Source organism: Petromyzon marinus, chromosome 17 (assembly GCF_048934315.1).
Source record: "Petromyzon marinus isolate PM22_M1 ecotype Great Lakes invasive population chromosome 17, UKy_Petmar_22M1.pri1.0, whole genome shotgun sequence".
In the NCBI taxonomy this organism is placed as follows: domain Eukaryota; kingdom Metazoa; phylum Chordata; class Hyperoartia; order Petromyzontiformes; family Petromyzontidae; genus Petromyzon; species Petromyzon marinus.
This window is the reverse complement of record NC_133683.1, coordinates 9,769,071-9,794,728: the sequence shown is the minus strand read 5'-3', so window position 1 is coordinate 9,794,728 and position 25,658 is coordinate 9,769,071. Positions and strand designations below refer to the sequence as shown.

At 49.9% G+C, this 25,658-nt stretch overlaps 1 protein-coding gene across 1 annotated transcript in view; it reads right to left on the bottom strand.

Annotated features, from left to right (window-relative positions):
• Positions 1 to 670: 670 nt before the first annotated feature.
• Positions 671 to 25,658, bottom strand: part of LOC116943373 (uncharacterized) — a 42,214-nt gene continuing 17,226 nt past the window's right edge. The window contains exons 4-7 of the mRNA XM_032956212.2: positions 10,375 to 10,441; positions 8,239 to 8,346; positions 6,692 to 6,775; positions 671 to 6,374 (exon numbers count right to left, since the gene is read on the bottom strand). Coding sequence (XP_032812103.2) covers positions 5,601 to 6,374; positions 6,692 to 6,775; positions 8,239 to 8,346; positions 10,375 to 10,441 — 1,033 coding nt within the window. The 3' untranslated portion in view covers positions 671 to 5,600. The remainder of the gene's footprint in view (positions 6,375 to 6,691; positions 6,776 to 8,238; positions 8,347 to 10,374; positions 10,442 to 25,658) is intronic.

The window sequence follows — 25,658 nt, the reverse complement described above, 5'->3', positions numbered from 1 at the left end:
CATCGTTTTGACTTACGTCCCTTTTCTTGGAACGTAACCCAACGTGGGTCCGAGGGATTACCTGCTTTGTACATTCTGCTGTCAGGAATTTTAATTGAAAAAAATATTTTTTTCAAACCCACAATTATTTAAATGTTATATGTATGGTGACCACCTGGGAAGGCCTTCATCCAGGAGTCACAGGAATTCTGTATCTATTAGTTAAGAATTATATATACAGGATGGCCGAAAAGTCAAAACACATAGGGTTATTTCATTAATTTTAACACTGACATAAAACATTTTTAAATAGTTTATTCTTTAAGTGAATGTTTTATCCATTATCATTATGAATATAAATTTTTCTGCTTCGTTTTCAGGTGAAATTAAACAAATTGAAAGAAAATTGACGAAAGACGAACGAGTTGAATGCATTTTTACGCATTATAATGAAGGCAGAGGTAATCGATGAAAACCTAAATTAATCTCAAAAGATAATTAATGCAATAATTTTAGTGGAAGTGAGTTATAACGTTTGTTAAAATAAATTAAAATAACCGTACGTGATTAGTTAAAAAATAATCTAACCCTATGCGGCCTGCCTTTTGGGCCACCCTGTATACTGTGTATATATTGACAAGGAACACGTCTGTGTAGGGTTAATGAATTACTCACAAGAGAGACGGCAAAAGCCACACAACGAGCAGCATGCTGCCGTTAACATTCGCGTTTTATTTGACACCCAACATCCACTCATCGACGCAATGTGCTCACGCGCCACATCGCAGATGCTACCTTCGAGCCATGATTAGCCGTCAAACCGTACCCCTCTATACTCGATGGTGGGGGTTGGTGATCCATTCGAGGATGATGCCGATGTTTCCATTGTGGGCCCAACGCCCCCCCCCCCCGCCCCGCCTGTGGTAGTTGACTTTGCAGAAGGTGTATGGGGTCACAAAACCTCAGATGTGAGTCATGACCCCAAGTGCATCAAAGGTCATCTGTTACTTTTTCCTTGCGTGGGTGCGTCTCTCTCTCTCTCTCTATGCCCCTAATGTCTCTTCCTCAAATCTCTTCCACTTGCGTCTCATCTTTCCTCGTGTCTCTCTCTCTCTCTCGCTCATCTCCCCTTGCGCCTTTCCTCTTGTCTCCTTCTCCTCGTCTGTCTCTCTCGTCGCATTTCCTTATCTCTCACCTCGTGTCTCTCCCAGTGTCTGTCCTTCTGCCACGGTGGCCAGGAGATGTTAACTACCTCGCCTGGTATACAGGTGGTCGTGGATTCCATCCAGATCCTGACGCCTGCTGTATTTTTGAGTTTGCATGTCTCTCTCTCTCTCCCCGTGAACGCGTGGATTTTTATTAGGGAACTCCGGTTTTTCCCTCCACATTTAGAAACGTCACGCGTTTAGAGTCTTTGGCCGCTTGAAATTTCCACGTGATAAGCCACTTCGTTCGGTTATTATTTGTAATAGCCAGGTCACTTCTGAAAAAGATCGATATAGCTAAGTGGGCCTTACCCGGTAAAATAAAAACACAAAAACAGTTTAGTTTCGTCTATCGCTCTTCTCGCACTACTTCCTCTGCAAATCTCCCGTCCGAGTGCGTCTGCACCGTCTGCTCGCTCGTGTGTGCGTGGGGGGTCACTTCTCTCACTCGGTGGTTTTGCTTTTCTCCCGTAACCCCGACCTCGTGCGCAGGTATCACGTGATTTGACATTTGCTCGTCCGTTTGAAAGTTGTTCATCCTAAGAAGGAGGAAGTTAAATACTTTTCACTGTTAACTGGTAACCCCAACCACTCTCCACCATGGGTCCAGGAAAGGTTTCCCTGCTGCTGACCACACACCCACACGTACTACAGACAAACGAAGGACAGTTTTACCATTGTGCCCAGCCTCTGTAGACCGTTGCAGAGGCATTTGACTGAGTGGAAAATGGAGCAGCTCTCAAGAACCGGTGCCCCATCTACAACTGAGAAAACAAACAGCACGACATAGAGCGAGAAGGAGTCAGGCCAGACCTCTTCATGGCAACGCTAGAAACGTTTTTTTGAAAAAAGCCCCCAAAATGGACAAAGATGAGGGCACGGCTGAAGATGAGCAGCAGCAAGAGAGGAGGAGCGCCGGGCAGGAAGGGGGAAGAGAAGGAATGACCGACCCAAGATGTTCGGGATGAGAGGGTGATGGTGGGAGGGGAGGGGAAGAGAAAAGGAAGAGAGCAGGCGGAAGTGAACAGTGCGGAGGAGCGGCGGCTGTTTTTACAGTGGGTGGGGAGAGTCACGTGATTTACGGGAGGCTTGAGCTGATTTGGAAAGAGAGATCTGTCGGAGAAACACAACTGGGAGACACAGTGGAGCGCGTGAGCCTGGGCAACTTACTGACGTTGTCCCGGGATCAACACAATTTATCTTGTGGCTACAGGGGTCTTGTGAAACAATTATTTACAATATAGACACACACACACATCAAAACACTGCAGTGTTTACACGCTCAGCTCAATGCGTATATCATCAGCGCAGGAATACGATATAACCGTTGAATGGATGCGTCCTCTGCATGCTGAATATTTAAAACTGTGACTGAAACCAGGGGTGGCTTTGTACAATGACCGGATTCCGTGCTCCATTGGACCGGGGAAAAAAATCCCTCCACCTACGGCCCCCGCATGATTCAGTCATCACTCGTCGAGACGGCGTGCACCTGACGGTTCATTTGACGCGACGATTATGTCCCCTTTCCAAAATAAATTCAATCAATCAAATTTGCTCAACTGGAGGGGAACGAGCTTATTCGTGAACATTTCAGTAACACCCCGATTGACGTCTCCCCCTTTTACGTCGTATAGGAGATAGGTCCTCACTTTATGAATACCACTACCTGATTTGTGCCGCCTCAACCCCCACACTCACGTCGCTGACAGCATCATCGTCCGTCCTTTCTCGTTATCTATCGCCTCTCAGCCTTCGCCTCCACCACCTACTACCCCGTAAATCGCTTTTGGCTGACGTCGTTTGGACATTCGTCGCCGCGGCTTTCAGGAACGCATCCCTGACGTAAACCGGGGTACTGCTGTGTCAATAAAAATTGTGGGGACTGCAGGGGCAGCAGTGGTGCCACGGGCACGACTGCAAAACGCTGCCAAATCATCACGAACGCTGCCCTGTGACAAATACGCGTATCCTCCATCAGGCCAACAGCCACGGGCCAAAGTGGCGGCCCACGGTTGATGTTTCTGTTCCGAGGCAGCGCGAATTAAGGGCGTGGGTGAGCTCTTATCTGTGACAAAACAAAGCTGGTAGCCTCTTGTATGTATGTAGAATTTCTTTCGCACCCTACATAACCAACCGTACTAATCGGTGGTGCGGGGGAAGGACAACAAACTAAACACAAAAAGCAGTTCTAAAGAAAATCTTTGCAATCTAAGTTAAAAGTGCAAAGCTCCAGTGGCATCCTAATAATATTGAAAGAGCGTTCCAAGTGGCCGCAGAAGCACATCTGAAAGCATGATGATTTGCCAAAAGTCGCTGCGAGGATGACCAGCGTCCGCATGATGGTTTATGCTCCTCGACGAGATCAGCAAGGTATTATGGTTCATTTGTGGCAAGAATTCTGTGTGTAATGAGCGCGACCTTATAACGTGTTCGTTCAGCAACTGAAAGCCAATGCAGCTCGGCGAGCACTGGACCGACATGTTCGGATCTCGCAGCACCCGTCACGACACGTGCCAGAGAATGTTGTATACGCAGCAGCTTGGTCATGTTTTCGTGCGAGACGTAGTGAGCTGTAATAATTGAGCCTTATCGATACTACGCTACACGCCACTGTGGTGGCTATGTCACGACTCGGTAGTGGTCGAATGTGTCGTAGAGCCGTGATATAAAAATTGCAGGACCCGACGACATTTTGCACGTGGTGATCAAACGACATTCCGGTCGAGTATGGTGTCAATGCTCTTTAGATGATCGCAAAACTGCCTCTCTGCAGCCGACGTGCAACAGGGCGTTTAGGCTTCCAGAGCTCATGCAGAACTCTTCCAAGTGGCCTTTTGGAAACGTGAGGACGACCGCAGCAGCAGTCAGCTGTAGCCAGCGACAACATTCCTATGCTTCTTCATCAGCGACGACGGGTCTGCAAGCCTCCTCCATCGCTGTCCGCTAACCAATCTCACGGCTTTGTCCATCGCCACACACCCTCTGCTCTCTGCGCCTTCCTTCGCTCACTCTCAATCCTCGTGTTCTGTTGTGCATTACCGCGTTTGGCATCCGTTCTGCCAGGGCCATTCTTGAGACGTGTCCCCACCACTGTTGTCTTCTGTCTTGGGTCTTTTGTCAGCTTAATATAAGACAATGCCGTCGCATGGCGCCTGTCACGATGTCGACCTCACAAAGCGCCACTCCAGCCCATGTGTCGCCAACTGCAGAAAGTTGAGAGTTAAAGTCCAGGCCCGAGATCAACTCAACCCATCATCTGTCTTGGGTGATAAAATAAAATATAACATAAAAAATAGTTCTTCTCTGTGCAAAAGTCAGCAGTGGTTAGACTCGTCACAGGAATGTAGGAATTCCTGCATTGGCTCAGTAAAGCTAAGGGAGGAGAGCGCCGCCTAGTGCTTGTCTCGCGGGGAGACACTTTGTGTTTACCGCGAGGATATTGGCTGGCAACTGCGCCTCTACCGACAATAGAAACTAACGTGAATACCAATTGTCTATCATTCATAATTGTATTTGTGTATGGATGCAAGTTGACATTTTGCATATTTAGATGTATCCAAACAAACAACCACGCTTGGTGATGTGACCATGTGACTGCAGGCTTCGTGACTAACGAGGGCTGTCTGTGATTGGGCAAAATGGCTACTTCCTGCTAATCCACCCTACCCTAAATGCCTTGAGTGGAGCAAACATATGCGTTACGTATGTACGTTACGTATGTAATGCATATGTTACATACGTACACACGTATCCTGGTTGTGAGTGGGACTGTGCAATACATTTACAAGCGCTTGTAGGTATGCATTTTGAACTTCTTTCACACTGTACGTTGCCAACCGTGCTAATTGTAGGTGGGCGCTGGATTGCAAGCATGGTCGTGAAATGGTTCGGTCACTGGACATGCAATCTATAGAGAGTATTTTGATTCCATCTCCTGGCGCGGCAGTTGAAATACTGGGCAAGTTTCGGAAACTCTCAAGCCTCCGTCCACCCAGCGGTATGAATGGGTACACCACGCTGTGGTGTACCCATTGGCAGGTCGCGTGTGCTAGGCTAAAGTGTGGGTACTCCCACCTCTCCGGTGTAGAAGAGCAGGCACAAAATACCCTCTGGAGCTCCCTGTCGTGGAGGAGCTGGCTCCGCCAGCAGTGGCGAGATAGCGGGGCATTGAAGGGCTGCGCCTTTATCATTGTTTACAAGTACGCTACTCTGCGGGAAGTCAACTGGGAATTTGCAATTGCCACAACTGGCTTCGGGTCGTACATGGGAATGAGCTCCGCCCCAAGCAGGCTTTGCAGGGAGTTTCATTCAACATTCATCCACCTTGGCTGTTCTCTCATTCTCTATCACGTGAATTTCACCATCTCTGAGGAACCACAACACTGGAAAACCTCCCAGGGTTGTCTTATCGAGTCAGTTGAGGATATTCCCATACTCCTGGGCCTTGCGCAGGCTTTCCTTGCGTCTCCAGGCTCCGACAGCCGGGCCGAACCTCTGCCCCGCGGCCTCCCCCACGGCGGCGCGCGAGCCTGGGACAGTGCGCCAGCGCGCGGCCGTCGCTCCCGGCAGCTCCCGCACCTCCTCATCCTCCTCCATCTCCTCGTCGAACATCTCGCCAGGAGAGCACGCAACGTAGCCGTACTCCTCGAAGAATGGCGCCCCCGCAACCGCCGCCATTGAGAAGGATGAGGACGAAGAGGAGGAGAAACCCTCGGCCTCCCGGCTGGACCGGCGCGCCAGAAAGGGCCTCGCCCGGGCCCGGCACGCCCTCCCGTTCCGCCGCTCTTGCTGGGGCTCTGGTGGAGCGGCCCCATCCCACGAGGCGCCTGGGGCGCCGTCCTCGGAGGCTTGGTGCAGGACGGCGTCGTGAGGCAGCTCGTGCCGCGGGCACAGCTCGGGCTCGGAGCACGCCTCGGCCCGTGGCGCCAGCCCCCGGAATGGCTCCCCGTCGAGACGCTGGCCGGGGCGGTGCAGCACGCCGTCCGCGGCTTGTCCGTGCCCCGGGCTAGGCGGCGAGGTGCGCGGGGACAGTAGCGGCGGCGGCAGCTGGGTCCCTATGGGAGTCGGCATGCGGGGGGGCGACGCGACGGCGGCGGTGGCGATGGAAGAGGCGGCGTGGTGGTAGCCGGACGGAGTCGGCGAGCCCTCGTTCGAGAGGACCGGCTGCTCGCTCGTCTCCGGAAACAGCTGGTGTCAGATGGAAAAAGCGGAGAAAGAACGGAGTGCAGACAACAAACGGTGAATCCAGCAACGCAAGCGTGGGCGTGTGGTGGTGCGGCACTTGAGCCTTCCTTACCCCTGTCGGATGAATTCGTATTGCTACCCCTGAGATGACCCTGCACCCCCGTAACCGGCGGAGTGTGAGGGCGATGTGTTCACGCCCGTGGGTGTCGGTGAGAAGCTGGGCAGCAGTGGCAGAGTCTGTGACCGCTGCTGCCCCACACTGCCTTGAGTAGGGCGACCGTGAGAGAGTCGTGAGTTCGATCGCAACGCGTTCGCTGCACCTGTGAGTCGACTGCGCAGGCAAAACGCCCGGAGCTGCACTGTAGCAGCTGCACGGCGAGACGGCAGTCTTCCCGGCAGCGTTTCTACAATGCACACAGAGGACCCGTACATCCGGATATCCTGAATGGGGGGGAAATTTCTGTACAACACACACAAAGCAAAGACAAAGATGCCCCTATAGCCTGCACAGGCAAGTGCAGTTTAGCGAGCACCTGTTAATGCCGTCAGAGCGCACGAGGGGGTGGGTGACAAACATCACCGAGTGGCGATGTTTACGCACTGCACGAGGTACTCATTTAAGGCTGAGTAGACCTTTGGGAGGCCCAGGACCAGTTCAAACATTTACGACTGTTATTGATCGTGAGCGGGAAGCTAATCCGGGTCGCCGGGTTCGTACTCCAATCCGCAAAATGCTGCACCACCGCCCCCCGCAACAATGCACACACACGTAAGGTTAAGTCATTTGGGTCTAGCTTTCTTGGGAGACGTCCCTCACGAGATGCCCCGAAGTCTCTGTGCGAGTCCTGATGTGTATTTGAATGAAGTTTCGTCAAAAAAGTTGCTCTCGACAAAAAAACTGACACCATGAGTGGTCATGATGTTATCCCTTCACCTTGCAATGCAGCCCCAATGCAGCGGTATCACACGGCCACAATAGTGGCTTAACTATAAATTTGTTTCCTGGAAAGCGAAACCTCAAAACAGCTCTAGGCACACACCTTAGGGCGTGGATCTGCGAGGTAAGGGTTGATTGCTGCCCTGGGTTACGTCTTCCTTATTGGCTTTTACTGTGATGATAAAACATCAATGAGAAACCTGAGGCAGCTAAGGAGTGGATTCCACAGACAACAGCCTAAAAAAATCAAAGACCTACGTGCACGATACATGATATTCATTTGATGAACCAGCAACGGCCCATCGAACATGGAATGGAACGTTGTTGGGCCAACATCAGTCCAACCACGTGCCAATGGCGGCCCAACGTTGCATGTTTACTGGGAGGCCAGCAGCCGCAGAACGGACAATACGGCTCGGCTCACAACAAGCGGCCACGACAGACGAGAGCGAGCAAGTGTCCTCCGGCAGCCGAAGCGATGAATCCTGCCCAGGTGTCATATGAAATAACGTAAGTGAACAAATAAAAAAAACAAGGCCTTCTCATGCAGGCTTCATCTGAGTGCGATGTACTGGTCCAAATTTGGCAATTTCGAAAAATGACACCGAACAAAATTACTCAATTGGGATTATGCAGCAACATGGCGCCCCCCTACCGGCACCAGACAAAGTGCCCGCTCGCAGCTCAGGAGCTGAGCCACCTTGGGCCACACGGGGACAGCTACCCTGTTCAAAGGTGCCGAGATGAGATGCGATGCAAGTTGCTTATCTCGCGTAGAGTGCTCCAAGACGCCCCGGCCTGAAGGAGGAGGGCACTGTCAGAATCGTAAATCAGTATCGTCGTTATCGCTACGGTGTGAGGCAGGGGGGTGGGGGGGGGCGGCAGGGTGGGGGTCGGGGGGGATGGGCCCCATACAGGCGAGGCGCTCACATTGTCCTCGGCCAGTGTTGCGATCATTCGCTCAGCCTCGGCCAGCCGCCCCGTCAGCACCGACACGCGACTCAGCAGGGTGCCCCTCTCCTCGTCAAACTCCTTGACCTGCGGTGGCAGCACGAGGGGCGGCAGGCAGCGCAGTGACTGACAGCCGGGCAGTTGGTGAAACTCGGTTTCGTTCTGGGCATGACCTCCAGGGCATGCGTACGGGGTTTTGACAGATCCAAACAGTGACCCGAGCGCTTCTCGGTGACATAGGTGTCAGCCACTCTCCATCTGTTCCTTGCGTATGGGATACGGTGTTGCCCCCCCTCGCGTGTGTGGGGTTTCTCCGGGCGCTCCGGTTTCCCTTCGCACCTAGAAATACTCATTAAGAGTGACTTAAAGCATCTTAATATAGAGTAAACCCTTGTTAATTCGACACATATGGGGCTCTGGCCTTGTCGAATTATCCAACATTACAAATTATGTACAATTGTACGTACTCCCCAGTACCACCTGCACCAATAAAACAAATACCCACATTTTTTTCCAAAAATAATTTTCCAAAAAAAGTAACACCAGCACTGCAGGCAAATAAGGAGGATGTGGTACTGTAGGTCCCATGAGGTAGGTGACAGAGGTTGTGGAGGGGGGTTAATGCACCTAGTATGCACTTACTGTACTGTATGTTCGCTTCATCACTAAATTATAACATTTTCCCTTAACAATTATTGTTAACTTAAAGACAACAGGTCTGCACTCACGCTCACCACGTGCGCCACCACCAGACTGAGTCATTGTTTTGATCGTGGCAAGCGGCGTCGCACCACATGCTATGCTGAAATTGGACCATTCGGTACGGCAATTCGGATCATGGCGATTTACTAATATACAGTATGTGCCGAAAGTGCAGCCGTGCCGAATTATCCCCAATTCCGAATTATCAAATACCGAAATAACGAGGTTTTACTGTATAGAGGACAGCAGAGATTGACCAATTGCTGGTAGCGCCGGCTCACCGCCTAGACTCTGCTGCCTTCCAGCTCGTGCCTGTGGTTCCTCGGCGATTGTGAGAGATGCAGTGTGCACGAACGCCGACGGAGCGGTGTATACAAACTAAACTAGACCCAGTCGAAGCCACAATTCACTTGGTCCACAAAAGCATCTGAGACCAGACAGGCATCGAGCGAACACGTGGGTGATGTCACATTTCTGCCCGTGGAACTACATAACTTCCCGTGATGAATGAGCGCAAGGCTCGCTGGGGAACCATCGTAAAGCAGGATCGTATTGTGGTCGCGTCTGATTGGCCCATCACCTGGGCTGTGCATGTGTTTGGAGGTTGTTGCACATTGAGTTGGCAAGGCCCTCCGGGCCTGCCTCTCCTGACCCTTCCCTTGTGTTCTGGTGGCTTCTGAACCTCGGCCAAGCTACTGCATAACCTGCCGACATTTTATTACTTTTTAACTTGTGGCCTATATTTACTCCATCTAGACCAGGGGTCGGCAACATGAGGCTCCGGAGCTGCATTCAGCTTTTTAAGGACCGCTTCATAACATTATTTATTAAGGACCACAATTCCGTATTCAACACATGCCGGAGCCACGGTCCAAATTAACCAAATAAAAAAAAATCCACGTTGTCTCAACTATGGCATGTGGTTGGGGTTGGAGCCCAAAGGCTGGGGTTGGAAGAATGTTGCATGTTTGCTGGATCCTAAACTATTCCTGATGTTCTTTCTTCCCATCGCTCTTTCATCACTCCTCCTCACCCCACTTCTGCCCCGTACCATCGCCTCTGGGGTGCCACAGTGGCGAGAAGTTAACTACCTCGCCTGGGATACAGGTCGTGGGTTTGATCACAACCCCGACGCCTCTATATTTGGAGTTTGCATGTCTCTCTACCCACGGTTGCGTGGATTTTTTCCCGGCTCCGGTTTTTCACTCCACATTTAAAATCAGCATCACACGTTTAGAGTATTTGGCTCCGATAAAAAATAAATCCCACGTGGTAAGCCACTTCATTGAGCTAACATTTGTGCTTCTGAAAAAGAGCTACGTAGCTCAGTGGGCCTTGCCTGGTCAAATTTAAATATGAGATAATAAATAAGTATCTGTCCCAACATTCCCACGTGTGCGCCACACGACTCACCGTGCGGCAGATCTTCTCCTCCAGGTCGCACTTCACTCTGCCGATGGCGTCAAACCCGTTCTGTAGCCTGCAAGATCCAGACAACGTGGCGCGTATGTCAGTGACCCGAACGCGATAGGCGATGTTCGGCAATGGTGATGCGGTGGCCACTGCTGCTAACACCACTTGCCCTGACAGCCTGCTAAACGCTATACGGAGAATAAATTGTCTTGGTGAGCCAATGCCATATACGGTAAACAAGAAAGAGGGTTGGCAGTCATTGCTTGCCGGGTGTTGTTCACAGAGATCACCATCCCACTCACCATGCCAGAATCAACAGCCATATCGCAAACATGCATTCGAGTGGTTAATTTAACACTTTGTTACTTTCGTGCATGTTTTATTTTTTTAACAGATATCAAACTTCCATGCACCTCCAATTAGTACTGTTGGCTATGTACGGTGCGAAAGAAGTTCAACGTACATACATACAAACGTTGTACCCATGGCTACACCCCCTGGGAAGGGGAGCAGAGTCAAGGATATAATTCATGGATAAAAAGAGAAAGGAACTGGAGATAAAGAATGGGAGATACGAGGAAAAGGATGGAATAGGAATGGAGAAACGGGAGGCGGTGAGACGTTACCTCGCCTGGTATACAGGAGGTCATGGGTTCGATCCCGATCCCGATCCTGACGCCTGTATAATTTGGGTTTGCATGTCTCTCTCCTTGTGGTCGTGTGGATTTTTCTATGGGTCCTCTGGTTTTTCCCTCCACATTTAGAAACAAATCCACGCGTTTAGAGTATTTAGCTGCTATAAACTTCCACATGGTTAGCCACTTCATTGAACAATCATTTGTGGCCAGGTTGCTTCTGAAAAAGAGCTATACAGCTCAGTGGAATTTACCTGGTACAACAAATTGGTTTTATTTTATTGGAAGGCCAGGGGTTCGAATCCCACGTAGTGATTGACACATATGTACCATCATCCCCCTGGGATCTGTAAAATGGGTACTAAATTATGAGAAATCAAAAGTGGTAATTTTGTAGTTAATACTGAGCCCTGCCACGGGAACGTGGAACTTTCCCCACTGGGTGAGGGTTCCCATTGGAGACGAGGGCCGCTGATACTCATTCAAACACGGGAGACATTTCTCAATACATTTGCTCCAAGGTCCATTGCCGTTTTGCAAACAAGCTGTGCTCAACAGTCCACACAGAGCCAGCAAGAAACAAGCAACCACGTGCCTGTAGATATAAATAATAAATAAAGTTCAAGTTAAAAGCGGACCCTGACCTCGCCATGACCTGGCCATGGGGCATCTTTCAGTGTCAAGCCACTGGCGCCCCCTGCGCTCTTCATAGAGACTCAGTGCGCAGCCAGGCGCGGTGACACACGCAACCAACTCCATGCCCTGAAGACTTGGGTTGATGGATCGTGCGCGGGTTTGTAAAACTCCAAAACCCACTGGATGTACGGTCGGCAGGAGATAGCGGTGCGGCGAGTGGGCCCGCGATGCTTGTATGCTTGGGTTTTTTCCGGTTACCCTAATTTCCTCCCGCTTGCAATGCAGCGCTTTACAGAGTGCACTGCATGCGAGGGTCGCCGACAGAGATGAGCACAGGTCCTGCACATGCCAATGCAGCAGTGAGGCTTCCCTGGACTATTAAAATCGCTTCGGTATGCCCTCTAAATATAACAGCAGCACGCGATGTTTATAACAGCGTTCTGAGTGCACGTATAATGACCCAAATTCCCGCAGGCCAACGTTCTACACACGTGTAACGACTGCATCCATCTTACACCAATGTCCCATGTCATCTCACCAAGTAATTTAAGACTGCATTCAAAATACCAGACATCTCGTCCGCACTATGGCAGCTGTGTGTGCTTGGACGGTCGCGTGTTAAGGGGGTGGTTTACATCTCAAAATAGGGCTGGCGACGCCAGATTGTCATCGCCGGGAAACGTCGGGGGAAGATGAGCGGTGCAAAGTCGACGAAAGTGTGGAAAAAGGGCAGCAGAGGGAGAGTTACGCAGTGCCCGGCTGAGCTGCAGGAATTTCCACGATCTGCGCTGCATTTAGGTCAAATGCTGCTGCTGCTGCCGCTGTCACTGCAGTTGCAGCACGTTACGAAACACAGCGGTGCAAAAAGGCATACTTGAAATAGTGCCGTTTCCGTTCCGCGCTGGTTGTCCACGTGATGTTTACAGCCGGCGTGGCTTTGAGCTTGTCACCCAATTCCTCTGAGGCGCACGGAACGTTCTTTTTTTTACTCTTACGCCGAGGTGAGGCGAGGTTGGCGAAGGCCTCGTGACAGAGGGAAAATGACCCCCGTTCACCCGAATTCACCCCCGCCTTGTTTCACAAGCTCCGCACGGCAGGGAGGGAGTGGACCGAGCGAACGCTACCCTTATGGCGGGAGGGGGGGGTCACAGTCAGGGTTAAGGGCCGTAAAACAGCAGCGGCCCCTTCATCTGCACCCAACAGGGGGTGTTTGTCAAAGGCAGGGACAGAGGGTCACCTAAGGATATCCCTGACAGGTGTGGCTCGCTGTGTGTGGGTGTTGCGGTGAGCAGGGGCAGGTGGCCTCATCTGAGACCCTGGGGAGTCACAAAAACTCCTTGTTCGCTGGCAACCAGAAAACGAGCGAGGTCAGGAACCCAACAGCAAATAATTTCGTTTGTTGAGCTTCGCGTTTCTTCGCCGGCCTTTGGACGACAAACCTCACAGATGAACCCATTCAGTCATTGGAGATTTCACTTGAGGGAAGCACCAATAAAAACTCTCGTGAATTTGAAAGGCAGCATGGATTTGGCAATGGGACAGCTGCCATTCTACTTGTGTAAATGAAGACTAGCACCGATTTGCCGTGTAAGCACCGATTCCTGGCTCCCTAGTCGTTCCAGGGGGGAGTTGCTCCGTGAGATAACATGTAGCTGGAGTCAAGGGGCACATACTTTGGATGTGAGGGGCCTTCGGTCTGGCAGGGGATTAGTATTTATGTGGGTTCACGTTGAGGTTGTGCATCAGTGTTGAGACTGTGAGTCAGTGTTGAGGCATTGGGTCAGTGTTGAGGCCTTGGGTCAGTGTTGAGCCTATGGGTCAGTGTTGAGGCTGTGAGTCAGTGTTAAGGCCGTGGGTCAGTGTTGAGACTGTGAGTCAGTGTTGAGGCTGTGGGTCAGTGTTGAGGCTGTGGGTCAGTGTTGAGCCTATGGGTCAGTGTTGAGGCTGTGAGTCAGTGTTGAGGCTGTGGGTCAGTGTTGAGGCTGTGGGTCAGTGTTGAGGCTATGGGTCAGTGTTGAGACTGTGAGTCAGTGTTGAGGCTGTGGGTCAGTGTTGAGGCTGTGGGTCAGTGTTGAGGCCTTGGATCAGTGTTGAGGCTATGGGTCAGTGTTGAGGCTGTGAGTCAGTGTTAAGGCCGTGGGTCAGTGTTGAGGCTGTGGGTCAGTGTTGACGCCACGGGTCAGTGGAAACGCCATGGGTCAGTGTTGAGACTGTGAGTCAGTGTTGAGGGTGAGTCAGTGTTAAGGCCGTGGGTCAGTGTTGAGGCTGTGGGTCAGTGTTGACGCCACGGGTCAGTGGAAACGCCATGGGTCAGTGTTGAGACTGTGAGTCAGTGTTGAGGGTGTGAGTCAGTGTTAAGGCCGTGGGTCAGTGTTTAAGCCGTGGGTCAGTGTTGAGGGTGCGGGTCAGACGGCAGTTTCTAACTTGAAGGCATCGTATTCTCCTGGTCTGCCATCTGAGTTTGATCAACTGGGAACCAAGGCAGAACTCGAGACCCTGGCACCAACGTCAGTGGCAGAGGTGTCGATGTTCATCACATGACTGCCAAATAAGACGTCGCCACTCGACTACATCCATATGTCGATTCTCAAATCATGCTCGGACGTGCTTGCACCGCCGATTATCCACCAAGCAAATATTTCGTTCAGTGAGGGGCTGTTTCCCAGGCTGGTTCAAAATGGCGCAGGTAACGCTGTTCTTGAAAAAAGTTGGTTTGAGCCATATAGACCCTGCAAAGCTATCGCCCAATCTCAAACCTGAGCACGATTTCAAAGGTCATGGAGCGGCTTTGTCTGAAGCTGTTACTTTCCCACGTCGCTGCCACAGGCAGATTCCAGCCATTGCAATCCGCGTACTGGAAGTTCCACAGCACTAGGACGGCTCTACTAAAGTTCACTGATGACCTCTACAAGGTCATGGATGACTGGTGCTCCGCAGCCATTTGCTGGCCTCGATCTCTCAGATGCCTTTGACACCATCGACCATGAGATACTCATCGGGTGGCTAAAGTCAAAGTTCAGGTACGACACTGGGGTGGATTGAGTCATACCGACATGGTCGATCACAGTTCGTCAAGCGAGGTGGTGAACAGTCATCGCTTATGCCGTGCCTAGTCGGCATACCACAGGCCTCCGTCCTCGGGCTCTTCTTATTTTGAACGTACAGTTGATCATCGATTATCCGGCGTGCGATTATCCAGCTTCCAACATCCGGTGGTCGTGGCCTGATCCTGCGAAGCCGACATGCAATCGGGAAATTGCCGGAAAACCACTGCAAAGGCTGTAACCAGTCCAGCGATCGGCACAGTGTGCAAATATTATATATAGAGTACATTATACACTACATACAACAATTTAAACAATGAAAATACTATACTCTTTGTTTTTTTCGGTAAAGTCACGTAGGTAAAATAAAATAAATTAATTAAATCACGACGTTTCGGAGGCAACACAAGCTTCCGTCTTCAGGTGGAACTGTCACAGCAGAATATGTGTCAAGTGGACAGCTCTGAGACAACCGGGATTATATACAGGTTAAGGGGGGGGGGGCCAAGAAGGGACGTGGGTGGGGGGGGGGCTGAGTTAAGCCGCCTTTTGCTATGCTGCAGGGGGATGAATGAAAATACTGCACATATATACATTTCCATGACTAATAACTACAGTAATAAAAACAAATATACAAAGTGCGATCTGGCGAAAATTGCGCTGTGTAATTCAGCGTTCGCCGGAGCACGGGTCTAAAGGCTGCATCAGTCCGGCAATCATCAAGCACATTCTTGTGTTGATACTAGAGCCTAGTACGTACATCACCCTATGCAGAGCCTTTGAGATTGGAGTCGTAAGTACGGTACAGTAAACACGATAACTTTTTACAGAATATGTATTTTTGCCTATTTGTGTTTATTTATGCCAAATTGAAATAAACTAATTTAAAACACAAAAAACATATCCACAACACCTAACAACATTACGTAATCCAAGAATGTGCAAAAATAAGCTATTTTAAATAATAATATACTGATTATCCGGCCTTTTTGAAAATCCGGTGCCCCCTTCACCCCGAAGACGCAGGACAATTATCGATGATCAACTGTCCTTCTCTCCGATCGCCGATGTCATCTCATCGCATGACATCATGTTCCATCAATGTGCCGACGATACACCATTATACACCGCAGTGGGTCAGTATCAAGGTTGTGGGTTAGTGTTGAGGCTGTGGGTTAGTGTTGAGGCTGTGGGTTAGTGTTGAGGCTGTGGGTCAGTGTAGAGGCTGTGGGTCAGTGTTGAGGCTGTGGGTCAGTGTAGAGGCTGTGGGTTAGTGTTGAGGCTGTGGGTCAGTATCAAGGTTGTGGGTCAGCGTCCAGGTTGTGGGTCCTTGTTGTGGCCATGCAGCTGTGTGGGGCAGTTTTAAAGTGCAAACAAGCAATGGCGGTGCCTGGTGACCCTGATGTCCACTCAGATGCTCCCCTATCTACAGTTTAACACGTAGGCTTTCGCGAACAATATCATCCATAATATAGGGGTTTTTTGGGGTTAGATCGCGTAAATATATAAATGCGTCGTTAAAACCCGCCACCACCCGACACAGCTAAATAGTAAGGGTTGTCACCTAAACAGAACAAGCCAATTCGTCACTAGTACAGCACACCGGTTGTGTGTTGGAGAGCCAAGCCACAACATTTACAATCTGAGTACAACATACGTATCTACACATGACACTTCGAATGTACGAATCTAATATAATACATACTAATGGGATATATACTAATGTAATACATACTTATGGGATTTGAAGCTTTCGTGACTGCAGGAATCAATACTCTTTGGTTCTTTCGGTAAAGTCACGTAGGTACAAAATAAAATAAATCACGGCGTTTCGATCGCAACACAAGCGGTCGTCCTCAGGCGGAAAAAAATATAATCAAGCAGTGGAACTGCTGAACCAGCGACAGAGCTGCTACAACAAGCTTCAGCAGTGGGTCAGTGGAACTGCTGAACCAGCGAGAGAGCTGCTACAACAAGCTTCAGCAGTGGGTCAGTGGAACTGCTGAACCAGCGAGAGAGCTGCTACAACAAGCTTCAGCAGTGGGTCAGTGGGACTGCTGAACCAGCGAGAGAGCTGCTACAACAAGCTTCAGCAGTGGGTCAGTGGAACTGCTGAACCAGCGACAGAGCAGCTACAACAAGCTTCAGCAGTGGGTCAGTGGAACTGCTGAACCAGCGACAGAGCTGCTACAACAAGCTTCAGCAGTGGGTCAGTGGAACTGCTGAACCAGCGAGAGAGCTGCTACAACAAGCTTCAGCAGTGGGTCAGTGGAACTGCTGAACCAGCGACAGAGCAGCTACAACAAGCTTCAGCAGTGGGTCAGTGGGACTGCTGAACCAGCGACAGAGCAGCTACAACAAGGTTCAGCAGTGGGTCAGTGGAACTGCTGAACCAGCGAGAGAGCTGCTACAACAAGCTTCAGCAGTGGGTCAGTGGAACTGCTGAACCAGCGAGAGAGCTGCTACAACAAGCTTCAGCAGTGGGTCAGTGGGACTGCTGAACCAGCGAGAGAGCTGCTACAACAAACTTCAGCAGTGGGTCAGTGGAACTGCTGAACCAGCGAGAGAGCTGCTACAACAAGCTTCAGCAGTGGGTCAGTGGAACTGCTGAACCAGCGAGAGAGCTGCTACAACAAGCTTCAGCAGTGGGTCAGTGGAACTGCTGAACCAGCGACAGAGCAGCTACAACAAGCTTCAGCAGTGGGTCAGTGGAACTGCTGAACCAGCGACAGAGCAGCTACAACAAGGTTCAGCAGTGGGTCAGTGGAACTGCTGAACCAGCGAGAGAGCTGCTACAACAAGCTTCAGCAGTGGGTCAGTGGGACTGCTGAACCAGCGAGAGAGCTGCTACAACAAGCTTCAGCAGTGGGTCAGTGGAACTGCTGAACCAGCGACAGAGCTGCTACAACAAGCTTCAGCAGTGGGTCAGTGGAACTGCTGAACCAGCGAGAGAGCTGCTACAACAAGCTTCAGCAGTGGGTCAGTGGAACTGCTGAACCAGCGAGAGAGCTGCTACAACAAGCTTCAGCAGTGGGTCAGTGGAACTGCTGAAGCTTGTTGTAGCAGCTCTCCCGCTGGTTCAGCAGTTCCACTGCTGGATTAAAGTTTTTCCGCCTGAGGACGACCGCTTGTGTTGCGATCGAAACGTCGTGATTTATTTTATTTTATATTTACATTACTTTACCGAAAGAACCAAAGAGTATACTTATGGGATATATACTAATGGCATACATACTAATGGGATAGAAACTAATGTAATACATAAATTTCGATTTAAAGCTTTCGTGACTGCAGGGATTCATATTTTTGGTTCGCCGTTTTTTTCAAATTTTCTTGCTGTGGTTTTCACACCTGATGATGATTGCTTGTGTTGCAGTCGAAACGTCGTGAGCATTTTATTATTTTATATTTTTATTATTTTATTGTTTCCCTTCTACGTGACTTTACCGAAAGAACCAATGGAATACATACTTTTGGGATATATACTAATGCAATATATACGAATGGGAAAGACACAAATTTAATACATGCTTATGGGATATATACTAATGGGATAGACACTAATTTAATACTGTACATACTCATGGGATCTATACTAATCTAATACATACCACGATAATATATACAAATGTACAAACCTGCTAATGTAATACATGTTAATATACTACATGCTAATGTAATACAAGCTAATATACTACATGCTAATGTAATACAAGCTAATATACAACATGCTAATGTAATACATGCTAATATACTACATGCTAATGTGATACAAGCTCATAGATTGAAAACAAATTTCTGTAGAACTGCTTTTTTTGTTTAGTTTGTTGTCATCCCCACTCACCTCCGATGAGCACAGTTGGCTATGTAGGGCGCAAAATAAATCCAACGTACATACAATACATTCCAATGTGATACACACGTATTTTCGTATTCATGTCATACATTCTAGACTTTCATGCCCCAGTGACATCACTAGACGGCGCTGTTGCATGAGCCTCAGCGTTGCCTTTTCAAACTGAACCCGTGGTCGCTGCAAGACGAGCCCTGGGACACAGCCTAAAGGAGGAGGTAGTGGACGCATCTCCCCTGGACTCAAGACAGGACCCATAGACGTAACGCGCGTCCCATGGTGAGACAATGCCTCCTGCTATCTTACATTTGAGATCACCTCTTGTACATTCGTTGAACTTATTTCGCACCGTACGCAGCGTAGCCAACAGTGCTAGTCGGAGAACACCCCTTCCACCTCATATTAAGAACAGATCGAATGTTTTTGAGACCTGATCTGATATTGAGAACACGTCTCATGTCGAGGTACCCAGGCATGGAACGCAATTGATAAAATATGTGCCATCGTCAACAAAGATCACAATGACAAATCGGAATATTTTTTTTTTGGTTCGAGGAATCCGGTGAGCTATGAAGCTCTTTTACACAGATGTACACATTTGGAAAACAAAAATGGGCCAATAATGATTTCATTGAGATTCTGCAGGGCAGCAATAATCTCCCCCTCACAGGGCCCTCCTGATAAAGAGTCCTGAGAATCCGTGTGGCTCTTCTGGATAAGCAAGCGTAGTAATAATCTTCTTATTTCGTATGGAATTGTGAAAAGCAACAGTTATTATTTTTTCTTAATGATCGTCATAAATGACGATCTTAATGCTCATTAACAAATAAATAGTACACGCCTATAGATTTGCAAGCGTGTAGGGTCTATATTCTCACACCACTTATGCGCATTACAGACTCGTATTGCTGTAGAATCAACGCATTTATACGATGATGTTCCTATGTACATTGAAGTAGCTGTAGAAATACACCACTATACAGTGAGGGAAAAAAGTATTTGATCCCCTGCTGATTTTGTACGTTTGCCCACTGACAAATAAATGATCAGTCTATAATTTTAATGGTAGGTTTATTTGAACAGTGAGAGACAGAATAACAACAACAAAATCCAGAAAAACGCATGTCAAAAAAGTTATAAATTGGTTTGCATTTTAATGAGGGAAATAAGTATTTGTCCCCTCTCAATCAGAAAGATTTCTGGCTCCCAGGTGTCTTTTATACAGGTAACGAGCTGAGATTAGGAGCACACTCTTAAAGGGAGTGCTCCTAATCTCAGCTTGTTACCTGTATAAAAGACACCTGTCCACAGAAGCAATCAATCAGATTCCAAACTCTCCACCATGGCCAAGACCAAAGAGCTCTCCAAGGATGTCAGGGACAAGATTGTAGACCTACACAAGGCTGGAATGGGCTACAAGACCATTGCCAAGCAGCTTGGTGAGAAGGTGACAACAGTTGGTGCGATTATTCGCAAATGGAAGAAACACAAAAGAACTGTCAAACTCTCTCGGCCTGGGGCTCCATGCAAGATCTGACCTCGTGGAGTTGCAATGATCATGAGAACGGTGAGGAATCAGCCCAGAACTACACGGGAGGATTTTGTCAATAATCTCAAGGCAGCTGGGACCATAGTCACCAAGAATACAATTGGTAACAGACTACGCTGTGAAGGACTGAAATCCTGCAGCGCCAGCAAGGTCCCCCTGCTCAAGAAAGCACATATACATTCCCGTCTGAAGTTTGCCAATGAACATCTGAATGATTCAGAGGACAACTGGGTGAAAGTGTTGTAGTCAGATGAGACCAAAATGGAGCTCTTTGGCATCAACTCAACTCGCCGTGTTTGGAGGAGTAGGAATGCTGCCTATGACCCCAAGAACACCATCCCCACGGTCAAACATGGAGGTGGAAACATTATGCTTTGGGGGTGTTTTTCTGCTAAGGGGACATGCTAACTTCACCGCATCAAAGGGACGATGGACGGGGCCATGTACCGTCAAATCTTGGGTGAGAACCTCCTTTCCTCAGCCAGGGCATTGAAAATGGGTCGTGGATGGGTATTCCAGCATGACAATGACCCAAAACACACGGCCAAGGCAACAAAGGAGTGGCTCAAAAAGAAGCACATTAAGGTCCTGGAGTGGCCTAGCCAGTCTCCAGACCTTAATTCCATAGAAAATCTGTGGAGGGAGCTGAAGGTTCGAGTTGCCAAACGTCAGCCTCGAAACCTTAATGACTTGGAGAAGATCTGGAAAGAGTGGGACAAAATCCCTCCTGAGATGTGCGCAAACCTGGTGGCCAACTCCAAGAAACGTCTGACCTCTGTGATTGCCAACAAGGGTTTTTCCACCAAGTACTAAGTCATGTTTTACAGAGGGGTCAAATACTTATTTCCCTCATTAAAATGCAAATCAATTTATAACATTTTTGACATGCGTTTTTCTTGAATTTGTGTTGTTATTCTGTCTCTCACTGTTCAAATAAACCTACCATTAGAATTATAGACTGATCATTTCTTTGTCAGTGGGCAAACGTACAAAATCAGCAGGGGATCAAATACTTTTTTCCTTCACTGTAGATGACGATACATCAGCCATTGTGTAGATTCATCACACCAGACACACACAAAGACCATCTGTGTAGCCTTTAACAAACTGTTGGGGCACGTACTGTTAATAATGAGCACCGAAGGCCAGCATGTCACGCAAGACGGTGGGTGGCCAGCACCACACCTGACCGCCTTTGTCTCTCGAGTGCTGATGTTTACACACCGCACCTAGGCGAGGCCCAGGAACAGTGCATTTAATCGTCACTGGTGTTGGCCGTAAGCGGGAATCGAACTCGGGTCGCCGGGTTTGTAGCGCAGTGATTAGCAAGCTGCGCTACGAACCCGGCTCCCACAGTAACACACCCACTCACTCATCCACACACTCTCCACACTGCCGGTCACAACAACACACTCACCAACCCACCTCCCCATTCTCTACGCTGCAGGTCACAACAACACACTCATCCACCCACTCACTACACTGCAGATCACAACAACACACTCACCCACTCACCAACCCACTCACCACACTGCAGGTCACAACAACACACTCACCCACCCACTCACCACACTGCAGATCACAACAACACACTCACCCACTCTCCCACCCACTCACCACGCTGCAGGTCACAACAACACACTCACCCACTCACCCACCCACTCACCACGCTGCAGGTCACAACAACACACTCACCCACTCACCCACCCACTCACCACGCTGCAGGTCACAACAACACACTCACCCACTCACCCACCCACTCACCACGCTGCAGGTCACAACAACACACTGACCCACCCACTCACCACACTGCAGGTCACAACAACACACTCACCCACCCACTCACCACACTGCAGATCACAACAACACACTCACCCACTCACCCACCCACTTACCACGCTGCAGGTCACAACAACACACTCACCCACCCACTCACCACACTGCAGATCACAACAACACACTCACCCACTCTCCCACCCACTCACCACGCTGCAGGTCACAACAACACACTCACCCACCCACTCACCACACTGCAGGTCACAACAACACACTCACCCACCCACTCACCACACTGCAGGTCACAACAACACACTCACCCACTCACCCACCCACTCACCACGCTGCAGGTCACAACAACACACTCACCCACCCACTCACCACACTGCAGGTCACAACAACACACTCACCCACCCACTCACCACACTGCAGGTCAACTCACTTCTCTTTCTGCTTCTTCCCTCGCATTGCTCCACTTTGGAATTACCTCCTCCTCCCATTATTATCGTCGTCGTCTATTTCCCACAAGCTTTTACAGTAATAACCTTGCTCAATTCGATAAACATGGTAACTCTTATCCACAACTCTGATAGTGTGAATAGGTTTTTCCACTTTTTTCTGTCAACAAAACAGGTGTTAAGATGTTAAAACACCATACTGAAACCTTTTACAAGGAATCATGTCTGCAATAACCACAATACGTGTGGTCAGAATGCAAACAAACATCTTAACACCTACTCATTGTTTTTTTCGGTAAAGTCACGTATGTAGAAATACAATAAAATTATATTAAAACTAAAAAAATCACGACGTTTCGATCACAACGCAAGTGCCTCACGGTCGATGAAGATCGCTTGCGTTGTGATCGAAACGTCGTGATTGTTTTTTGTTTTAATATAATTTTATTGTATTTCTACATACGTGACTTTACCGAAAAACCAATGAGTAATTTCATGCAGTCACGAAAGCTTTAATACTTTATTATCTTAACACCTGTTTTATTGCCAGAAAAAAGGGGAAAACCTATTCTCATTTTTTTGGTACTGGCAAAGGAGGTCCCATGATGTTGAACTCTGATAGTGCTGTTCATTGCTGGCCGTGTGATGTTTTGGGCCTTTGGACCTGTGCCCAGCAACTGTGTAACAAACATACATGAAGCCAGCACCCCTTATATGGCCAAACATCCCCATGCGGGACCCTCCTGAGAAGAGTCCTGAGGCTCAATTTTTTTCTTCCCGGATTTAAAAATAAAAGGTCTCGGGCAAAGACCTTTCTTATTAGCACATGGAGAAGGGCCGTTGTCCGAAACGTCGCATACATTATCTATATTTAAACTTTTCAGGCGACAGGTGTTATTGACGAATGCGTTGAGTTATTTATTGTTCTGTTATTCGTGCGTGTGCACCACTGTCAATTGCAGGAGCATGGCCAAGTAATACTAATCTGGGTAAACAAAGGGCACGAGGGTCATGAGCCAATGCCATGTTGTTTTTGTTCCAACCAGCGTGCGTCCACAAACGCGAAGCAAAGCTCGGGGGCCTCTGACGAGTCCGCTGAGTCTGGTGACCGTGTATCTGGACCGCGCGTACACCGCTGGGATCCCACACAGGGCTTGACCCCGGGGTCAAGCCCTAAAGTCAACCAACGCACAAGAAACTTTGTCCCCGTGTGGGGGTTTCTTGAGGACACGCAGAAGTTAACCCCCCCCTCCCACACCATCCTTGGTCGTAAGTGCCTCACGTTCGCAATGTCACGCGTTTACGTCCCGCGGTCACCCCAGGCCATCGTCACCCCCCCCCTCCACCGGGGGGTTAGCAAAGTGAACGCCGCTCTGTGGGAGTCCGCCAGTTGGTCGTCCCATGGCCATATTGGTCCCCCCGGCATGGGCAATGTGGAATCTCTACCACTGAGGATCGCCATCGCTCCTGCTTTGGGGAGCATTGCAAATTCCCGTGTAATTCAGACCCGTTGTTGCGAGCTTGCGTGTACAAAAGACGGTAACAATGTTCCCTCTTTCCATCATCCCTCAGGGGTCGATCAAATAGGTACCACCTTCTGGGGAAATCAACAGTGGTTGTCCCACGGACAGACTCGCCCACCACCAAAGGAATGTGGAATGCACTCATGGCGCAGGCCTCTAAGCATGACATGAGCACTCATGGCGCAATGCTCATGTTGAGCAGCAGGACATCACTTTGACGTTTCGAACAACGATGAGAATTGTTTCCAGGGGAGCCTCGCAAAGTCTCAAGATCCCTCTTGAGGGGGGCCCTGTATTGGGACGATTGACCAACCCTAGTGTAAGTCGTGGTTTTGCGTAGGAAACCCGGCGTCACCAGGGAAGACCTGCGGCATCGGCTGAGACAATCCTCAACACAGCCACACAAAATGACCCCAAGGGCCCAATGGCAGCACTGCCATCAGCCGGGCGGCAGGCGAATGATGATCACCGTGATCCACCAACCACCTCCACGCTGCTGGACCACAGGCACGTGCCACCACTCGCACCATGCGGGGGTGACGAACCCACCCACGGAGATCGCCACACGAGCCTCTCTGGACAGGGGCCATGGCAATCGTTGGCCCTCAGCTCTGCTCTGGCGAGGAGGCAGCGTCACAATGAAGATGGTGGTGAGGCGATTGGGATCTGCGCTTGTAAATACATGGACCCCCACCCCCATACAACCTGAACAGACTGTTGGGGACAAGTGCTGTTGACGAGCACCTATTAAGGCCGGCGCGGCACGCACCACTGCCAAGGCGCAACAGCGGCAACCACGTTGCTGTACTGCCACCTCCTGGTCACGTTGCAATGCATCAGCAGAGTTGGTCGTCCCGGCGCGGGGTCCGATCTGCCTGAGCGACGGTCCCCACGTGGGGAACCGGAGTCACCGCAGCTACCAGAGCTACCGCAGCTACCGGAGTCAGCACAGCTACCGCAGCTACCGGAGTTAACGCAGCTACCAGAGCTACTGCAGCTGCTGGAGCTACCGCAGCTACCGGAGTCACCGCAGCTACCAGAGCTACCGCAGCTACCGCAGCTACCAGAGCTATCGCAGCTATCAGAGCTACCGCAGCTACCGGAGTCACCACAGCTACCGCATTTACCGGAGTCACTGCAGATACTGCAGCTACCGGAGTCACCGCAGCTACCAGAGCCACCGCAGCTACCAGAGCTATCGCAGCTATCAGAGCTACCGCAGCTACCGGAGTCACCGCAGCTACCGGAGTCACCGCAGCTACTGCAGCTACCAGACTTACAGTAGCTACTGCAGCTACCGGAGCTATCGCAGCAACTGCAGCTACCGGAGTTATCACAGCTACCGCAGCTACCATAGCTACTGCAGCTACCAGAGTTAACGCAGCTACTACAGCTATCGCAGCTACTGCATCTACCGGAGTTAACGCAGCTACTGCAGCTACTGGAGCGCGCACCGTACAGAGTGCAGGGGAAACGTGGACGGGGTCTTGAGCATGGCTGGGTCCGAGTGGCGCGTTGGATTAGGGGAAGGGTTAGGGTTAGGGGAAGGGTTAGGGTTAGGGGAAGGGTTAGGGTTAGGGAAGGGTTAGGGGAAGGGTTAGGGTTAGGGGAAGGGTTAGGGTTAGGGGAAGGGTTAGGGTTAGGGGAAGGGTTAGGGGAAGGGTTAGGGTTAGGGAAGGGTTAGGGTTAGGGGAAGGGTTAGGGTTAGGGGAAGGGTTAGGGTTAGGGAAGGGTTAGGGTTAGGGGAAGGGGAAGGGTTAGGGTTAGGGGAAGGGTTAGGGTTAGGGGAAGGGTTAGGGGAAGGGTTAGG